Genomic DNA, 20,638 nt, shown 5'->3' with positions numbered 1-20,638 from the left:
TCTGTCGTTTTCCTCTTCTTGCGTGCGCATCCGGTCATGAACGGATCTAAACTAATTGGTAAAGAAGCTGCTGTGGCTGTGAAAAGTCTTTAAAGTCCGTGCGTCACGGCTTTACGCAGCGTCAGCTCGCGTCTCCAAAAGGCTGAAAAATTATCTTACTTTGGACTCCGCAGCTCTGGTATCTGCTCGGGATTTCACCACACACGCGTACACCTACCAAACAATGTCTGCAATGACACGCAGGGCCGGAGGCGATGCCGATCCGCCTGTCGGAGGCTTTGTGAAACCGGAGCGCAGCGGCCGCTCTCACTTTTCTTCCATCCACGGAGCTCAGACGGCTTTTTGTTTCTCTGCTGGGAGGAGCGGCTCTCACGCAGGACAGTCAAGGAGCTTGTGGCATCTCCCCTTTACCGTCTCCCCCCTCCCAGACTCATAAATGCTGCGCGTCTCAGTGCATTCCACATGAATGAATGCGTGCGCGCACCAATGGGCCTAAAACTGATGTGTGCCCTCTCCAGCAGCCTGTCACAGCTGATGGAGAGGTCCAGTCGGTGCAGCGTAGACCCTCCAGCGGTGGAGCTGTCACCCTCCTCCTCCACGCCGTGGGTTTGTCCCGCGCTCTAACACCACTCGCCCTGCCAACAGCGGCTCACTGCGACGCACGGAAAGGGCCTCCAGCTGAGGCACTCCCTCCAGCGCAAACACTGAGGCCCGCCGAGCACAAAGGCTGGGTAAACAGCTCCTCGCTTTCCTCTCCGGGCGCACTCTCCGCGCGCAGAGGCGCAGGGAGGATCCCTAGTCTGTTCTCCGCCTCGCTGCTATTAATAGGAGCGAGCAACAAGGCAACAGAGCACGCAACCTGAGGCGCACGACATGGAGGAATGCGCCTACAGATAAAGATTAACAACAACAACATCAAGAGGAACACAATGTGGCTAGAAAGAGCAGAGACACCTATTTAATTCGTAAAAACAGGTTTATTAGTGAGCTGAGTCACTTTTGTCTTTAAGTCTCCTGCCTCACACTCCTCAGTGATTTGTCTGTCATTTAAAGCCACCGCTGCTCTTTGAAGGCCCACATGGAGAAATAATAATGACATCAATAAAACAGTCAAACAAAGCCAGCAGGCAGGTGGCACAAGAGCCAGGCAGGCCGGTCTCCATCATCCATCACACGGAGGGACAGTGATGAACACGTTTGGTATTTAAGAGGCTTTGCTGTGTGTCACTGTTTGTACAGTCACAGCTTAAAAGTGTATACACACATACACACACGAATCAGCCTTCGACTGTGATCTCCTAGAACAGAGGCAGTTCCCCACATTAGAGTTTATGAGCCACATTGCTGCACTGGAAGATTTTTGTTGAAGGGTCGTTGCTACTGATACTGTAAGCAAACTGCATATTTCTATTTGTATAGCACCTTTGTTATTTAAACTACCCAGTATCAGTTTGTGCACAACCCGAACCTAAAACCTTTGAGGGTGAAATTCACAGCTTGATGTCTCTCTATCACGACAGCATCACCACAGTTTGTTACTAGATGCAGTTCGATCACGACAGTTTGTTATAGGACGTCATATGATCACGGTGCTTTGTTGCTGGATGGCGTTGCCATACAATCACGGTGGTTTGTCAATGGATGCTGTATGATCGGTACAGTTTCTTATTGGATGTCATACGATCACAGCAGTTTGTTACTGGATGCCATTTGATTGCAGCAGGTTTCTTACCGGAAGTAATATGATTGCGGTGGTTTTGCCCAGTTTCTTACTGGAAGTCGTACAATCACGGTGGTTTATTACTGGAAGTCGTACGATTTCCCTGTTTTTTATTGGAAGTCGTATGATTGCCCAAGTTCTTAAGCTGGGCAGATACTGTATGATATTTTCAATCATTGTACTCGGCTCCAGCTCGAACTGTGCAACAAAACCGCAGTGTGTAAAAGTTCAGAGCGCACGATTTATGTTCTCACACTATACAGCCCGATGCTCTGATGCGATCTGACTGCTCACATTGTACGTTCAAAAACCACATGTTGGACTCATGTTTCTGGAAGCAAAACGTAAACAGAAGCTTTTCTTTTTTTCAAACTTTATTTCCATTTCTTTCATTCATTCATCTTCTACCGCTTAGTCCAGTTAAGGGTTGCGGGGGGCTGGAGCCTATCCCAGCAGTCACAGGGCGCAAGGCGGGGTACACCCAGGACAGGACGCCAGTCTGTCGCAGGGCCACAAACAGACAAACAAACACAGACACACCCACACACACACCTAAGGACAATTCTAAAGATTCCAATCCATCTAACCCACGTCTTTGGATGTGGGAGGAAACCGGAGCACCCGGAGGAAACCCACGCAAACACGGGGAGAACATGCAAAGTCCACACAGAAAGGCCACGGGAATTGAACCCATGACCTTCTTGCTGTGAGGCAACAGTGCTAACCAACTCTTGATGGGAGACAAAGTTTTTTATTTTTTTTTTAAACAATACAAGACTTTACATGAGTTGAAGAATAAGGGGAGAAAAAGAAATAGAAGCTGCTCTCCCAAAGAGATGATCACTGTTTATGCTCTCTCCGGTGTTTGCACATGCACAGTGCGAGAGGTTGGGGTGAATTAGCTCGTAGACGCTTGTAGGGCTGCTTCAACAGCACGATACCCTCACGAGGGCCGACCAGAATATCAAACAGGTTTGACTTTCATCCAACCATACAACTGCCAATCGGGAGGTGGTCGTGAGAGGTTAAACGCAGCTCGTTACTCCATGTACACTACACGATGCAGGACGTGTAAACCCAGCGGAAGTCATACGATCACTTTTTTTTTTTTTTACTGTAAGTCGTACAATTGCAATGGTTTCTTACTGGAAGTCGTACGATCGCGGCGGTTTCTACTGGAAGCTGTATGATCATGACAATTTCCTATTGGATGCCTCATGATCGTGGCAGTTTCTTATTTGATCCTGTGTAACTGCCATGATTTCTTATTGGATGGCGTACGATCCTGACTGCTTTTATGTTGTATACCATATGATCGTGAGTTTCTTATTGGATGCCATACGGTCACGGCGGGTTCTTATTGTCTGCCTGACTGTGATAAAGGAATATGGTACCGCGTCAGACTGTTTTTAACATGTTATCAGTCGGATATGTCTGATGATTGTCCAGAAAATGCAGGTGTCTGAGATGTTTGCAGAAGTTACCATGGCTTCAGGAACAGGTGGTTTGATTTTTTCAGTGATGTTTGGGTTATCTGGTTTCTTCGTCATGCACAGGTCACTGCCCTCACTGTTTGCTCTTCCCTTTGCTCCCTTTATCTTTAAAGGTGGCCTTTCTTTTCTTGGGCCTCTTCCAGTTTTCAAGTTTGTTTTCACTTTTCAAGTGGGAGCTTCCCTCACCCACCACACAACCCAAAGGCCTGTGGGCTAAAATCTGCAAAACAAAGCCAAATGCTGGAAGTAGGAAAGCAGCACAATCGATAACAGTTAGCCTGAAAGCTTCAGTGATATTCTGCAGTAACTCACATCATCAGGGATGTTTTATCACTCCTCAAACTGGAGGTGTTATGGAGATAAAGTTTCTGAGCAGAAGAGAACTTGTCCCATAAAGACACGAGCACTGCTGTCGGAGTCAGACCCTTCAATGAAAGGGCCACCATGTGATCATTTGTTCACAGCCTCCTGCTGATGTACCTGAAAACTCCATGCTAAGGCAAATCAATTCTCAAGTATCCTACCAGCAAAGTGCCATACGGCCTTCAGGATGGATGTGTATCAGAATTGTTACTTTTAACACTTTAATAATCACTCCAAAAGCATCTTTTTAGAGCCAAAAAAACAAAAATAAAAAAATAGTTAAACAGAAGTTATCAATTTGTTACTGATCAAGAAAAAAAATGTTAAACTTTGACAGACACGCCCCCACAGGTTCTGCAAACACACACACACCAGAAACAGGTGGCATGGCATGGTAAATGCAAAAAAATAAACAACAAAATAAAAAATAAATAAATAAAATGCAGTGGTTCTTACATTTTCTTTGACTTCTATTTCATTGCATACTGAATGAACCAAAGATATTTTATGTTTTGTGTGGTCAACTTCATTTGTTAAAATATATCAATTTCTGCATTTCAAGCCTGCAACCCCCCCTCCCCCCCAAAAAAATTAGGGTGAGTCATTTGTCTTTTGGGTGCCTGTTTTTCTTGATCAGGGTCACCACAGCAGATTCAGTACTGATCTGCACTGCACTGATTTTATTTATTTATTTTTTTAAAGTTTGATTTTATTTTTTTTTAAGTTATTTTAAACAGGTGATTGTCATCATGATTTGGTACAAAAACAGTACCCACAAAAGGCTGAGTCTTCGAGGAGCAAAAATTGTCAACAAATTTGTGAGAAAATTGAAATGTTTCAAAACAATATTCTGTAAAGAAAGATTGGCGGGAGTTGAATACTTCTCCCTCTACGGTGCGTAATACTATTAAAAGAGTCAAGGAATTTGGAGCAATTTCAGAGTGTAAAGGGAAAAGCCAGAATCATAAGACGAGCTGTGATCCCAGATCCCTCAGACAGCACTGCATCCGGAACAGTCATTCATAAATAGCTGATATAACCACAGAGGCAAGGGATTATTTTGGGAAAGATATAACATTACAGAGTTACATTCACAAATGCCATTTCAAGTTCTACTGTGTAAAAAAAAAAAGCCTTATGTTAAACTTGTTCAGTAGCAGCATCAACTGCTCTGGTCTCTGGGTTAGACATCACACACTGAAAACATTATTGTGGTTTGAGAAATCAGTATTCCGGGATGGGGGGGGGTGGACACCATGTGCTCCACACCCAAACTAAAAGGACCCAAACGGTTATCAGCAAAAGTCCAATCCATCAGGATGTGTCATGCTATGTGGTTGTGTCAGTGCCCTTAGCAAAGGTATGTTACACTTCTGTGATGGCAGCATTAATGCAGAGAAGTACTTTCAAATTTTAGAGAAACATGCTGGCTTAAAGATGACATCTTTTCCAGGTATGTCCATGCATTTTCAATGACGATGAAAAACCACATTCTGCACAAGTTACGTAGGCATGGTCACAGAAGGATAAGGATACTGGATTTGCCTGCCTGCAGTCCTGACAAGTCCACAATACAGAATGTGTGTAGATGTTTGAAGGTTCAGAGGTCTACAGACAATTCCTTTGACGTCATGCTTGGCTTGTGCTCTGATATACACTGTCAACTGTGGGACATTGTATGTAGACAGGTGTCTTTACAAATCATGTCCAATCAGCTGAATTTACCCCAGGTGGACTCCAATTAAGCTGTAGAAACTTCAAGGATGATCAGTGGAAACAGGATTCATCTGAGTTCAAGTTTGAGCTTCATGGCAAAAGCTGTGAATACTTATGTACACGTGATTTCTTAGTTTCACAAGGTCAAAATATGGTCAGTGGATACTGCAAAGGCTTTGCATCTGTCCATCTGTGATCAGCACAAGTCCAGTCCTATTACTGCCAGGATCTTCAAATTCACAGAGAACATACTTGGGACACAGACCTTGAACAAGTTCAAAGATAACAAACCTTGACCTATTTTAAGAGGTCAAAAGGTCACACTGCATCCTATTACTATGCTCATACGCCCGACAGCATGAATTATGCAAATCCACTTTTTTGGAGGGGGGGTGGGGGGAGGGGTCCGGATTCTGGTAAAGACATGGTGACAGCCAATCAGAGAGGCACTGTGACGTCACTGGCTGGTCTCTCTCTGGCTGCTAATCCAATATCACAGAATCCGCTCCGAAACCGCGGTGTTTCTGTGTAATTCTAACATGTTTCTCATACATTATGTAAAAGCGAGAAATAAGCACTTCTAAAACTGAAAACGACATTTTTGTAACCTGATAACGCTTCTGGAATGATTTACCAAAACATCTTGGGTACATCAACATGCATGCACATCACGTGTGGTCAAAGTAACTTCCAGTCTTTTCAAAAGCTCATGTATGTGCACACGAGACATGGACCAATAACCTGTTTCACGGTATACCACGGTATGAAAAAGCCACGGTATCAAAACCACTAAAATTTTCCATTATACCGTCCCTACGGTATGAACGGGTTATGAGAATTCTTGACAGGCAGAGCGGAAGCAGCCGCTGCTGCCCTTCCCCCCTGGCGCACACCTCTGTCTCCGTTTACAAAACAGGCAGCTAAAGTTAGCTAGCTCTGCATCATGGCTGAAGGAGGTGAAGCCTGCACTGAACTTTTCCCTCAGTCTAAAAGGACCAAGTCGGCGTTTTTGTTTTATTTTCTGCGAAATAGCCCTTCAAGCCAAAAATGGTGGTAACAAAGCACCGTAGCTATGGCCTGTGTTGGATGCAGAGCGATTCAAGATACCCGCAAAGGGTTACATGGAAGGAGTAAACTTTATCCCATCTTTGAAACCACTAAGAAGTACAAGCGATGGACTTGAGTTGTGCTTGTGGTTGACCAAATTCTTCCCACAAAGATGTCAAGAAGGACAAATTCATCTATTCCAAGCACGTTGTAGGTGAAACTGGGCCAAGTATTGAGCATCCGGAGTTCCGGACCTTATTCCAGCCACGTTTCTCCCTAAGCAAGTAAGTCATGTTTTCCACGGGGCAGATGCTACATGTCTAAAAGAGTGACTATTATTTTGGTATTTTCTCTAAAGTTATCAGTGGTATAGTGCTCGTAGCAGTAGACATTGTGCCAATTAGTGCTAAAAACTTTTCACAGTCATTATGGGGTATTGTGTGTAGAATTTTGAGGGGGGAAAAAGACTATATATTTTATCTTCAATGTTGATACAAGACAGCGAGAGATGGATCAAGTGAGTCACTTGTTTTTAATCATGTCATGAATAATCTGCTATTTCAGAGAGGATTTAAGATTCAGTGTCACAGAGTGACTTCTAAAGCAATATCAGAGCTAAAACAATGTTTTAATACAACACTGTGCAAAGAACTAAAATTGCTGCATTATTCCTAGTTTCTCCACTCACATCCTCAGAAGTCTGCAATTCTACTTACCTTATTGGTTTCCCTCACTCGTCTCCTTCCAGTACAGTCACTTTGAGAACTGCCTTCTCCAGACATATTTACAAGACAGTTTGTATTTCTCAGTGAGTGCTGTAAATGAAGTCCAACACATAGAGAGACTTGGAAGTGTTCATGTCCATCCCATGACATATCCCAAGAAAAATGGCTGCAAAGAGAAGATTCTTATTGTAAAATAATGCTTATATTTAGTTTGTCCAATTACTTATGGCCTGTAGAAATGAAGGGACTGTGTATAACTTGTTTTAAGTGTGATAAAAATGAATACCACATCTCAATCTCAAAAGGCTGAAAACTGTTTTCATGCAATGTTATACACAAACTATGGGACAGAATGTGCAGAGAAAGTGGCCTGGTCTCCTCCCAGCTGACCCTGTAACCAGTTTTTTCTTTTAAAGTCACCGTGATGTCTTCATGCAGGGTGTCTCAATGGGTGTTTTCTCTCCAGCTCTTTTATGGGGAGTTTAAATTTCAGGCTGTGGAGGTCACGGCCTCTCCTGAGAGGAGGCGGGGTGGGGAACCTGTCGGCCAGAATAAAAGGTCCATCAGCTGAGGAGGTGCAGGCGCCCTGCCCGCAGGACAAACGGGAACCACAGCCTCCAGCCAACCAGCTGCCTCAGGAGATCCCAGGTGGCAAATATCCTCCTGCTGCAGCTGGAGGCCAGAGGGGAGCGCGCATTCGATCCCACCCTGCGGAGGTCCTCAAATCTATGGAGTCCGAGCAGTCCGATCTCAAATTTTGGTGAGCAGTGAGGCATGACTGCAAGGGCCAAAGTTTCAGGCTCCCATTACTAGCAGGATGGGGCCATCCACTAGTGCTTTAAAAGCCCTCAGCCTCACCCTGCACCAAAGGGACTTACAGCAGCCACAGCTGGACGGCCTGCTCCCGCTCCTCGGCGCCACTCCGGTGGTTTATGATGGCGCTGCACTTCGGGAACATGCGTCAGTCTCTCAGCTGCAGCTGAATGGATCTGAGTTTGGATTTGTCAAATAGGTCCCTCATGGATACCGCACTGAAACAAGATCTGCCTCAGACCTTCACAGGTGAAGAGAAACAAATCCAGGAAAATGGGAACGGACACGAGGACGGGAGTAGCGGACAAAAGTGAGAAAGGGACATACATAAACACAGTGGAGGAAAGCAGAGTGCATTAGAGAGGAAGTCCGGTGAACAAGGATGAAAAATGATTTCCTCCGTCTCTGCAGGTAGAAGACAGAGCAGGAGAGGAAATCGTTCTCCGCTCCATCCATTCATCTGTGCTGCCTGCGGTTTGTAACCTGTGGAACACACTAATGGACACGCAGACAGAGTAAAACCTTACCGATGCTGCGGGACAGCACTGTAAGCACGCTGGACGAAGTCCCTGAACGCATCACTCTGCAGTGCTGCTCAGCGGGTGACAAATGCGCAAAAAGCTGCTTCACTTCTGCCGAGATAAAACAGGAAAGTCGACTAAATGCATCTCAAATATTTACCGTATCGTGACATTTCACAGTCCACAAGAAAAATGTACACAGTGACAAACATTAAAAAGTAGCCGTTTGGAGAGAGAGAGAGAGAGAGAAAAAAAAAACATGTTTCAGACAAGCAAAAGATGCAAATATGCTCAGGCAAAAATCCATTACAAACAGTTTTTATTGATTTGCAGAAAGCCATGATAACTGTATATAAAAGAAACAGTAGCACTTGAATTGATTATTCAGACTGCCCTTCCACTCATGGAGAAATGTCCCCCCAAAACAGTGTAACAGTTATAAATATGGCAAAATATAATACATTCTACTTTATTTAGAATACATTAGTGAATTTGGGCTCAATCCATTTCAACTCTTCCAGCAATAATAATACTAAAAAAAAAAAAACAACAATCAAAGGAGGAACCTGATTTTGGATGTGATTCAGTGGTAGCTGATGGTTTTCTAAAGTACATTTGTAGACCCCAAATGATTCATCAGTTGGTCAATAAAATTGTCCAATGTGGGTCTGTGATGGGATTATCTGGAGCAAAAACAAAAAACAAAACAAAAAATAAAACATCCTTTTGGCTGGTGGAAATGACATACACGTGTGTGTGTGTGTTGAGCTGTTCAATGCAATGTGTGTGATGATAAATACAAGAAATGATGTGTACTGATTAGATTCTACATTAATAAAAATGTTTACTTTCTCAAAACAAGTTTTTTTCATTTGGTTTTATATAATTTTATCGTTACTTATACCATTTATCAATCACATCTCAATTGTTGTCATACGGGATATTTACCATCACTTTAGGAATAATGTGACATTTAATAATAGCAGATCGCTATCAGTCGGGCTCTCAGTATTTGAGGTTTATTACTGTATGTGTTTGATGGCGGTCAGTACAGATAACGGCCTCATTGCGCTCGAACAAAGTGAGCCGTTTGTGGCAGCTGGGGCACATTTTGTTGCTTTTGAGTTGTTATGTGGCACTGCAGCGAACAGCTGATCACTACTGGAGCTGTGTTGGTTCTTGGTCAGGGTGGGGTGGAGTGGGGGGGGGGGGGGGTTTGTAACTAAATTATAACCATTCTTGCATTGAAAATGAACTAAGCCATGCAAATTCTAACAGAATACGTCTGCAAATACAACAAAAAATCTGAAATGAACTGGTCCCAAACCACAGAGATGAGGAGTGACTCGCTGCGACTTTTAGAGCGAGTTGCACACACAATCGGGTGTTTTAGTTTCTCCGGTCAAACTTCTCGCTACAGTTTCCAGGTGATGAGGTGTAAGGCACGGAGAGTGCCTCGTGGTAGTGCAAGGATCACACGTTACATGTAGTCTGTGCTCAAAGCTAGCCCCACTCAAACAAAAAAACGAGCCATTCCTTCAAAGCAAAACCAGGCTGAAGGGAACATGCAGAACATACTGCCACACAATTTCAACCAGGAAGCAAGAAATGGAACGCCTGGCAACAAAGTCAAACAGATCCAACAACTGCAGCTTCCTAACTGAAGAGAAGCGATAGTGTCCTCATTCGTACATTGTACAGTAAATATGCACTTCCAATGAAGAAGTATAACAAAAATAGTCAAATAGCAAAACATGAATATCCTACTTTGGTAAACCAGGTTAAAAAAAATGCAGTCACCATAGAAAGCCGATGGTACAATGGTAACAGCTTGGCACTGTAGGTTCTCCTGTTCATGTCAGAGGTTGTGTGATCATGAATACTTGATGCTACATGGTGCAAGGTTGTAATACTTGTTGGGGGGGGGGGGGGGGGGGGGGGGGGGGCACTGTAGCAGAACTTGCATCTTCAAAGTGTGAAGGAATGAACACAACATGAGCCACAAACTTGAAATAAGCAACGCATCGGCTCACTGAGTGTTTAACTGTCCCCAAAACAGGTTGAAGAAATTGCTGTTTGCGTGCACTGCCACAAAAAGAGCCACAGAATCATATGGACGTCCATAGCCCAAGCAGTGGTTTTGGTAGCACTTAAGGGTACTTAAACAACACTTAAAAATGCATGGTGGTCATCCCAGGGTGGCAGCTACAGCCAGAACAAGGTTCATAAAGGATTATACAAAGGTCCAATATCTGATACTTCAAATGCTTCAATTATATTGAAGCATCCCTCATATTTGTTCTGATAATAAAGATGCCAAAAAGGTATAGTTTGGACCATTTATGACTGATGGCATGGAGTTATGGGCCTAAAACTGCAAAAATGGTGGCAGATCCAATTTCAGTTGATGCAGGGATCAAAAGTTATAGCTAGTAAAAAGTGATGCACATATTGGTTGAGCTAAATGGGATTAATAAATTAAAGTTTTGACTGTGTTGAATGCTTGGTCTCCAATGTAATGGTCATACCAGGACAAGGTTCGCTGGATTCCATCACATCACTCTGTAACATGATAACCAAATGCAACAGTGCAAACTATTGCTTTTTAAAAACCTTCTTTGCTCAACCAATAGCTTGTATCACATTTTACCAGAATTGTGGCAGCTCTAACTTTTGACCCCCTGTACAAACTGAAATGGACCTGTTACCATTTCTACCATTTTTACGCCTTAACTCCATAACATTATGTCAAAGACTGGCTAAACTACAATTTTTTGGAATCTACATGATCAGTCAAATAATGTGAGATACTTTTCAATATGATTGGAGCATTTTTTTTTTTTTTAAAGGTTGACCCCTACCTGGCTATAGCTACGACCCTGCATTAACCACCATATATTCTGTGGTGGTCATTTGATACTCAAGCTGGATCGTTTCGTTTAGTCCCCTTAAGTGGTACCATTTAGGTTAAAATTGGCTTCAGGCACATGGACTAATTTCCCAAGAGCTGCCAAAGGAGCTGTAACTTCAGAAACAATGGGATATGAGGAAGACCACGAGAAACATTTAACCCTACGGTCACATTAGCTACAAGAGATGGAGACAAAATGACAACCTGCCATCCATTTTTAATCATTGGGCATTTTGCAGCGAAAAGAGACTATGGCTATGCTGCCAGCTAGGTGGGGCCAAAACAGACGAGAAGACTATTTTATGCAACTGCTCTGCAACATGACACAGTGACTGCCAACCAGAGTAACCAGGCAGTGTGACATTAGCTGGTTGCTTGACAAAAATAATCCAAGATGGCAGAATATGCTCTGAAATTGCAGTATTTCTGTATAACTGTATGAATTTTTTTCCCCTTCGTTTTGTCAAAGTTTGCGAGAAATCAACGCTTTTGAATCTAAAAAGTATGCTTTTGTAACCAGATAACTCTGAAGTGATTTAGAAGACATCTTAAGATGTTGGCATGCTAACTAGTGATACAGGAACATCACTGTGAAAGAGGTTGTAATGAAACAAATCAAGCAAACTTTGGTTCCATTAAGCAGTCAAGCATGGGGGGAAAAAACTGACGGTGTTGGGTTTTCCTGTCCTTTATAATCATCATTAAATATTGTGCACAATGTCAAGTAACCAGGAGATGGCGATGCCCCGGGAACGCCCATCAAGCGACAAACACCACCCTCCTTTGTAGCTAATCTGACCGTAGGGTAAAGGTTTTATTGTTGTTTCTTTAGAATCAAAGTGAGGAAGAACTAGACAGTGTCAGTGTGACCGTTAAAGTTTCATTTCTGTAGGAAATTGTAATAAAATAAATAATTAAAATAAATTTTAAGCAAAAAATATATCTATTTTACAATCCAAGCTTTGAAATAAGCAGGCACAGAAAACAAACAAACGAATGAATCCAAGATTTGAGCAGCTGATGAAGTGTCAGCCTGCAGCGAGAGATGAAACTGTGGCATCAAAGTGAAGCCTGAGCAGGACAGGATGCGTCACTGTACGCGTGATGAAAACCCAACAGTGACATCAACAGCACAAGAGGACAAAGTCCCTCCTGAGATGACAAAAAAAAAAAAAAGACAAACATCACCACTTTCAAATTTCATTTCTGGGCTTGCCTGCCAAAGCTGCTTCATTGAATAATACAGTCACATCCTCCAAACACTGTCGTTGTTGTTCATAATAGCTTCAACTTCCATACAACCCATTTGACATGCTTGATATACTATGACACAATTCAAATAATCAATAAAAACATTCAAAATTTAAAAACTTGCTCACACTTATAAATAATTTATAATTTATTTATTTGGTGGCCTTTCATGTGAAGGTAGTTGCTCTTCAGTAAGAATCTGACTACTTAACTAAATGTCTGTGTTTAGCCACTTCCCTTACCAAAAAACAGTACTGATAAGTATATAAAAAGTAAACTGGAAGTATACTTGAAACATACTTGCATGTACTACGTTTTGGTAAGAGAACTCACGTCCTTTGGATACTGACAATTTTTGTAATTTTGCATCAACATTTCAAAAATCAATACTGTCCAAATACTTGTGAACCTGACTGGCGGCAGGTAACATCTGCTGGAGACAGTCCATGGCCAAGATAAGTTGGTCACTACCACCCAGGGTGGCAAAACATTTGACATGGCATTTTGGACGCTTATCTGTAGGGGTTGAAAAATATCTGTTACCCATTGGAGGGTGGCAGCTATAGCCAGATAGCTACCAAAGGACTACGCAGGGGTCAAATTTGTAAATGCTCCAATCCTGTTATGAAGTGTATCACATTATTTGCTTGGTCATCAAGATTCCAAAAAGGTATAGTTTGGATTATTTATGACTAAATGTTAAGAGTTATGAGGTTAAAAACAGCAAAAAAATGATAAAAGTCAGTTTCAGTTTGTTCAGTGCTCAGATTTTAGTAAAAACTAATGCAAGTTATTCATCGAACTAATGGGACAAATAAATGGAATAGTTTTGATCATGTTGAATGCTTGGTCTCCAAAGGTCAAACAAGGCTGACGTCCACTGGATTGTGACATATGACATGTTAACCCTTAACATGACAGACCAAATGATTCCTTCTTAGAACCCTATTAACCAATCATTTCTACTACTTTTCAACAAAATTGGAGCAAGTTTAACTTTTGATCCACCTACAAACTGGAATTGACTTCTGTCACCAATTTTGCCGTTTTTAACCTCCTCATAACCCCTCCAAAGCAGACCTTTTCGGAATCTTTATGATCAGATAAATAATGTGGTACACTTGGAGCATTTTAAAACATTAACCCTTCACTGATGCCTCCTTGGTGATAGCTGTTACTGTACAGCGACTATCATACCTAAACAATCAGGAATATAAATATCTGGTAAATTCTGGGTGGTAAGTTCTGCCATCTTAGGTGATAGTGACACACCCACTTTCAGAGGTCTGGCCGAAGGCCTAAGCTGTCATCTGATTTGTCAATATATACCGAAGGGCAATGAAAACGCAACTCAAGAAATGCCTTATTTTAAAAACCATTATTATAATAATAACTGAAAATGCAGGTGTGAAGACAGCACTGGGAAAAAAAAAACTAAATAGTCTCAGGCGTGACCACCGCAAGCACAAAGGACGGATGGTTTGTGGTCAGTGACGCTGCAAGGTGAGAGCAGGCCGTTGACTTCATGAGGCGGGTTTGGCTGCTGCTGGACACGTCCGTCAATCTCAGCCCACGGACAGTCTGTGGAGTTTGTGCCTAGTGATGGAGGTCCACAGCACCACCCTTGTAAATTCTGGCTCATCTTGTGTGTGTTTAAGTGTGTACCTGATGACGGTCATGTTCAAACAGCAGTCTGTTGTTAAATACATGTTGTACCCACACAAGCAGAAGAACAGATGGCACGTCAGACCACATCGCAACCAAAACCATCTTCTCCACGACACAGGGTTAGCCATAAAGTTGGGCTGACATAACAGACCTTGATTCATTTGAGATGATGTTTATCCCTCGCCTGTTGACCATGTGACCTCCAGCTGTAGCCCATCGCTGCCTTGCAGGTCTGTGCCGCTCCTGATCTGATGTTTTTGCACAAATGCACAGGTGCGAGACATACACAGAGTTCTGACACTTGTGTGTCTTCTCTTGGTGCAGACAGTGTCAACCAGTTGCTTCAGCGGTCTGGAAGCAACCGTGAATATGGTGCTAGACAACACAACAGTCCTGTCTCACACCTGATCGCAGTCCATCCACCGCTTCAGGTAACCTCAAAGGAGGACAACCTCAGGTTTGACATGCCCATAATGCACAGGTGTGATTGGTAACAAGGAAGCATTTAGGCGTCATACAACTAACATTCTTCAACAAACCAGACGTGCTGAAAACCACCTGCTGTGTTTGTTACACTCCCGTAACTCTACGTAATTGTAGCCTAACACATGATATTAACATGACTTTTACATTTAGACAGTTGCGTTTTCATTGCCTTTCTGTTTGACTTTTGAACTGCAGGGTGACAGTAAACAAACAGGCGGCGCGTAGCAGGGCTGCTGCGTCTTGTCAAAAAGCGCATTAAAAATCTTTGATATTTACACTGAGAATAGTGAATACATTCAGGCAGCAAAAGGAGAGGAAGACAACCTCTCCCTTCTACGAGGTACATTTGGCACTGCTAATACTCAATCCGTCTCGGCACAGTCTCCGTTTCAGTCCTTCTGTTTCTTTTGCCCCATTCATCAAGTTATCCAGTAAGTCCGCCTTTCAGTACATTGCGTGACACCTGCACCATGACATGTGACTTCCTGCTCAGTCATGTGATGCTCAAAGATTGTGAAGCAGTAAACGTCAGGGTGTTTGGTGAAGGGTGGGGGGCTAGCAGAGCTTTGCCGTGAGTCTTTTAAAAAGGCAAAAAAAAAAAAAAAAAACGCAGACAGATGCGTTGCTCCTCATGTTCCCCCTGCTTTCATCGGCAGGAGTCTTTGGTTCAGAAGGCACATGTGAGTGCATCTCTCCACACAAACCCTCCTCTGTGCGTCTTTTAAATAATCTCCTTTGATATGAAACTCCAGCAGTGTGTGGAACACACACACGCACACACATTCTGAGGGCTCGCTCTCCAACTTGCGCCATTTCCCAGCATCCTGTTCTGCAGTTCTTTGGGAATGGCAGAAGTTAACTCTGGGTGGGTGTAAACTCAGATGCCATTGGTCAGGTCTGTGATCACACTGGCTTTCACCAACTTACGAAGGAATTCCTTCTCCTTGGATATGTTGTGTGTCCATGACTGCCGGACAATGAGAGAACAGAAGAAATTTAGAGTGATGCTACATGAGACAAACACACACACTTCAAGAACAGAGATGTTAACATTGGAAGACAACTTGTGAGGTACAAAACCTCAGTACTTGCAGATGTGCAGGTGCATGCATGTGTCAGTGTGTGTGTGTGTGTGTGTGTGTGTGTGTGTGTGTGTGTGTGTGTGTGTGTGTGTGTGTGTGTAAAGCCCCGCTGAGCCACTTTTCCTCCCCACTGTGGTCCAGTGGGCTGAGATGTAACCAGAGCCTGTGGTTCCTGTGTGGTGCTTTGGGATGGAGAGACAGAGAAAGAGCCAGAGACCAAACAGAGGAGGTAAAGGGTGGAGGAAGGAGGGAATGGGAAGAAAAAATGTGAGGATTTAGGTTGGGCCGGCAGCTGTGTCTGGTCTGCGAGCCTGTCTGTGTCAGACGTTTTACAACTGACGGTGCAGCAAAATAAGCTGTTCTTTGTGCTGAACGTGAACAGAAGTGTGATGTAGAGCCAGTGTATCTGAACTCTGTCTAAAACCTTTACACACTGCAGAATTTTTGATGATTTTTCCTTTCACTGGTGGATAGAACAAGTCGAAATGCGAATAAATTGCAACCTTTTCCATTTGATTTTATTAAGAACCATTGTCAGTGGTGTGCTTAATGCCACTGGTTGTATTTAGCACAGACTGACATAATATACTGTATTTTCCAGACTATAAGTTCCACTTTTTACTTGTTTGGTTGGTCATGGGACATATATTTCGAAGCAAACCATTAGTCAAAAATACTGCATTATCATCTGCAGCCACAAGATGGGATCATCTACACGTGACAAGCTGCTCCTGTAAGCTGATCTGAGTGAGGTGGTTCACACTTTAGAGCAGAAGGTGGCAGTAATGTACCATTAAGCTGGATGCCAACCATTGTAAAAGAAGATGATCTGAATGAGAAGAAAGAGTTAGGTCTCAGAATGAGCAACATTAATAAATCATGCTTGCAAACTGAAAGCTCTCACTCTTAAATAAAGGTAGTTAATAGCCTTCATACTGCTCAGCACTCTACTTGTTTGCACTTTTTGAGAGAGCCAGAACTACAATGAGGTGGATGGCTAGAATAAGGTAGTGGTTTCCAAAGTGAGGGCCATGGAGGACTTGTAGGGATGGGGAGGGTTGGCAAGGCAAATGAATTAGGTTTGTGCAAACAACATTTGTTGCTATAGGATTTTTATGCACACTATCAGTAGTTTTGTATCCAATAGTCTGTGGTTGGTGGTTAATTTGTGGAGTTAGTGGATCTATGGGCTAAGAGTTGTCCATTCAATACACAGACCAGGGTGCAACTCCAGCTGTGTGGATCCAGTCCATCCAGGTGTAAATAGGTACCGGTGTCTCAGACCAAACTGTCCCTCCCCAAAAACTGGTCCACCCTGCCTTCACTGCACATGCGTCATTTGGGACCCCAGCAGCTCGTCTGAGACTGAATCTCTACACCCAAAGCGATCAAAGGTAGTAATTTTATTATTATTCATCAGATGACAAGGTAAAACCTCTTAACCCTCTGGGGTCCGAGGGCATTTTTTGGACAGTTCACTCGCCTGGCTCTTGAATGGGGAGATCAGCTGTGGTAGGCTGCTGTCTCATCAAGGGATCTGGGGATGAGCACTGGCACCTATGACTCTCAGGGTCTGTAAAGAACTTACTTCTTCTACATGTATAATTTCATAAACTTTTAAATGCTTTATAATTTATTATTATTATTTTAAGAGACTATCTGATTTAATAAAACAAAAATAAAATCATGAACACAAGATAATGAGTGTCTCATACGCCACAGAAGTTGAAATGTTGTAAAGTGATGTAACTGACTGACTTCTATGCATTTTCACATTGTCAACCAAACTGTGTCATCTCTCCCTCTCTATACCAGTGTAATCACATGTACTATGGTTAATATCACAGCTCAGCAGTCATGTGACTCGAGAAAACCTAACAACCTCAAGGGACTGACAATGGTTAAGAGTTCACAACAATATTGCCAAAAGTCATCCATTATCCATGTGTGGCTGATGGTAACTAATGGCAAAGGTTCCCTGGGAGTTTAGACAAAGGTTATCATCATACCGAACTCACGGTTTACACACGCCACAGACGGGTGACATCTTTGATTCTGCTGGGCTTCAGCATAAACAGAGAGGAATATGTGACTGATGGGGAGGAGACAGATCTGTCAGGACAGCATTTAGAAAATGACTGTTCAAAGTGCACACTAACCGTAAGCATGTCAACACTGCCACACTGACTGCTGAAAGACCACAACCATTTCTGTTCTGCAAAAATGGAACATGTCGACTTCGAGTCTCTCAATCTTATATTTGACTTTCAGTTAGTTTTATTAACTGAATTTTCCTTGCTGCTGTTAGGTAGTAAAAAAAGGTGCATTATTTCACAGTTTTTAATTTATTAAGTGCTAAAAAGACAAAAATAGATGAAGAAATATAAAAATTCTGTAATTACATTGATTCCCTCACCATCAACATTAAAAGTAAACTCTCTTTGTTGCAGTTTATTTTTTAGATCAAACACAGACTTGAGGAATGTCATCACAAATCCTGTGGACTAAATCAGCTGGAATATCACACCAATTATTCTGGTCACAGCTAATAAAGCTTAAAGTGTGTGTGTGTGTGTGTGTGTGTGTGTGTGTGTGTGTGTGTGTGTGTGTGTGTGTGTGGTGGTGGATTTTTGAATAGATTCAAATGAGCACCAAGTCGTGCTTAATGCCTTTGTTATCGTTTCTTCCTGGGCTTGTTGCGTGTGGCACGAGCACTTCAAGTGAACAGACATTAATGTTGCAGCGTCTTCCGCAGCATCAGGCAGCAACAAACTATCAGTGAAAGCAGCACCAGCAAAAACTGAACCTGGACAAAGTCCAGACAACTGTCAGTCTGTACTTTTGCCTCTATATTTTCAAGTACTTTTGACTCAAACTAACCAAACTTGGCATACATTTAGTCCAAGGTGGAGGGAATGGGGAAGGAGGGGAGATGATGATAGCAACAGAAACCTAATTTGTGTACTGATTAGGACATAGGGTTAGTGCAGGCATTGTATTTTGACTCCACCTATATTACTTGAGCTAGGAACACAAAATTTTGGCACAGTCTATGACTGACCCCAAGGCCCCCCCCCCCCCCCCCCCCCCGCGTTGGTGATTTTATTACACGATTTTTCTTGCATGGAGTTTTTCAAAGGATTTTGGGTAATTGGGGGGCGCAAACACCAAATCTGGTCTTAGTTTTTGCCAGTCACATCACGTTTTTGAGATATGAAAACATATTTCTCGTATCAAGCATTAAAGGAAAAGCTGCAGTCTCGCACACCTCGTTGGCGCCATAAACGATATTATGGATCTTGTTGATATTTCGCAAACCTGGTTTAAAAGCAATGTTTTACAAGCTGCTTTTGTGCAAGATTAGTGGCATCAAACTCGTGAATGAATGAACAGCTTTTGTGTAATCCATCAATACGGAACATGCAGACTGCAAAAAAGCGTGATGTGATAGAGACAATCTGAGGTCAGATTGGGATTCAGCATCCCAAAATTACTCTGAATCAGGTCTCAAAGCCCACGCAGGAAAATTTTGTTTTTTGACCAGTGTTATAAATTCACAAATCCTGGCTATGATTTCAAACATTCTCTGTAAAAGGCAGCAAATCTGTTAAACATCTAATCTGCACCCTTTGTGCTGCTCTCCATTAAAAAGTGTACTTAATATTTTGAGGGATACTGTGCTGGAAAAAGTCACTGCTCTGCTCCATCTCCACCACCACAGCCACACACGATCCTTACTTCCCAGTCACAAAATCAAGGAGGCCATGCACTCTTGTGGAGGTGCAAAGCACCAAGGCCAATATTATGTCATATGGGATTTGTGTTTCTCATCCTCTCTCAACAACGGCAAGATTAGGGGTCCAGTAAGAGGGCAGACATGGAACACATATCAAGGAGTCACACAGAAACACGCTCTGACTAAAGTAACCTTACAATAAAAAAAAAAAATTATATATATATATATATATATATATATATATATATATATATATATATATATATATATATATATATATAATATTATACAAATAATGGATGGTAAAGGAGTCAGTTGAGGTGGCTCGGGCATCTTTTCCGGATGCCCCTGGACGCCTCGCTGGAGAGGTGTTCCGGGCACGTCCCATTGGGAGGAGGCCCCGGGGAAGACCCAGGACACGCTGGAGGGACTACATCTCTCGGCTGGCTTGGGAACGCCTTGGGGTTCCCCCGGAGGAGCTGGGGGAGGTGTGTGTGGATCGGGAGGTCTGGGCAGCTTTGCTTGAGCTGCTGCCCCCGCGACTCGACTCCGGATAAAGTGGAAGAGGATGGATGGATGGATGGATGGATGGTAAGGAGTCCAACATAGAGAAATATTGGATGACAAATAATGAATCCAATTGTGTCTTACCTCACTCAACCTTGTGTTGTCCTTCCTCACTATCTTGCAACATGTTTTAGCTTGGTCCACTAGCCACGCCCCTTTCAAGATTGCTCCACACGTGCACCTCGTTAACACCACCTGTCTCTCATTTCACACCAATTAGTCCACCATCATTTAAACCCTCACAGTCTCACAGTCCCTCGCCAGTTTGTTGTTGCTTCTAGCACACATTCTACCCTTCTTGTATTCAGTCCTGATTTGTCTTGCCGTGTACCACTGTCTTGCTCTGTGTTTCTCGACCGCGCCTTTTGCCTCAGCCCTGATGTCAGTGTTTGCTCGTGCCTCCGACCACTGCCTGGATATGAATGCGTTTTTGCCAAACCCTGTCTGTACCTCTGCTCCGCTGCCTGACAACCTGTGTACCGAATCCCAGCCTGGAATAAACACGACAACTACTTTTACTCCAAAGCCTGGTCTGGGAG

The 20,638-nt window shown here is 43.0% G+C and overlaps 1 protein-coding gene across 6 annotated transcripts in view; it reads right to left on the bottom strand.

Moving 5' to 3' along the window:
* Positions 1-1,425: 1,425 nt before the first annotated feature.
* st3gal3b (ST3 beta-galactoside alpha-2,3-sialyltransferase 3b) overlaps positions 1,426-20,638 on the bottom strand; it is a 198,501-nt gene continuing 179,288 nt past the window's right edge. For 4 of the 6 annotated variants that reach the window (XM_034182402.1, XM_034182401.1, XM_034182403.1 and 1 more), the window contains one exon: positions 8,702-15,681. In XM_034182402.1, the coding sequence (XP_034038293.1) occupies positions 15,592-15,681 (90 nt within the window). In that variant the 3' untranslated portion in view covers positions 8,702-15,591. Of the gene's footprint in view, positions 1,437-2,244; positions 2,273-8,701; positions 15,682-20,638 lie in introns of those variants that run through there. The other 2 variants (XR_004563880.1, XR_004563881.1) reach the window with 2 other exon arrangements.

Source organism: Thalassophryne amazonica, chromosome 12 (genome assembly GCF_902500255.1).
Source record: "Thalassophryne amazonica chromosome 12, fThaAma1.1, whole genome shotgun sequence".
Taxonomy (NCBI): Eukaryota; Metazoa; Chordata; class Actinopteri; order Batrachoidiformes; family Batrachoididae; genus Thalassophryne; species Thalassophryne amazonica.
The sequence above is the reverse complement of the archived record's forward strand: the minus strand, read 5'-3'. Positions and strand labels throughout refer to the sequence as shown.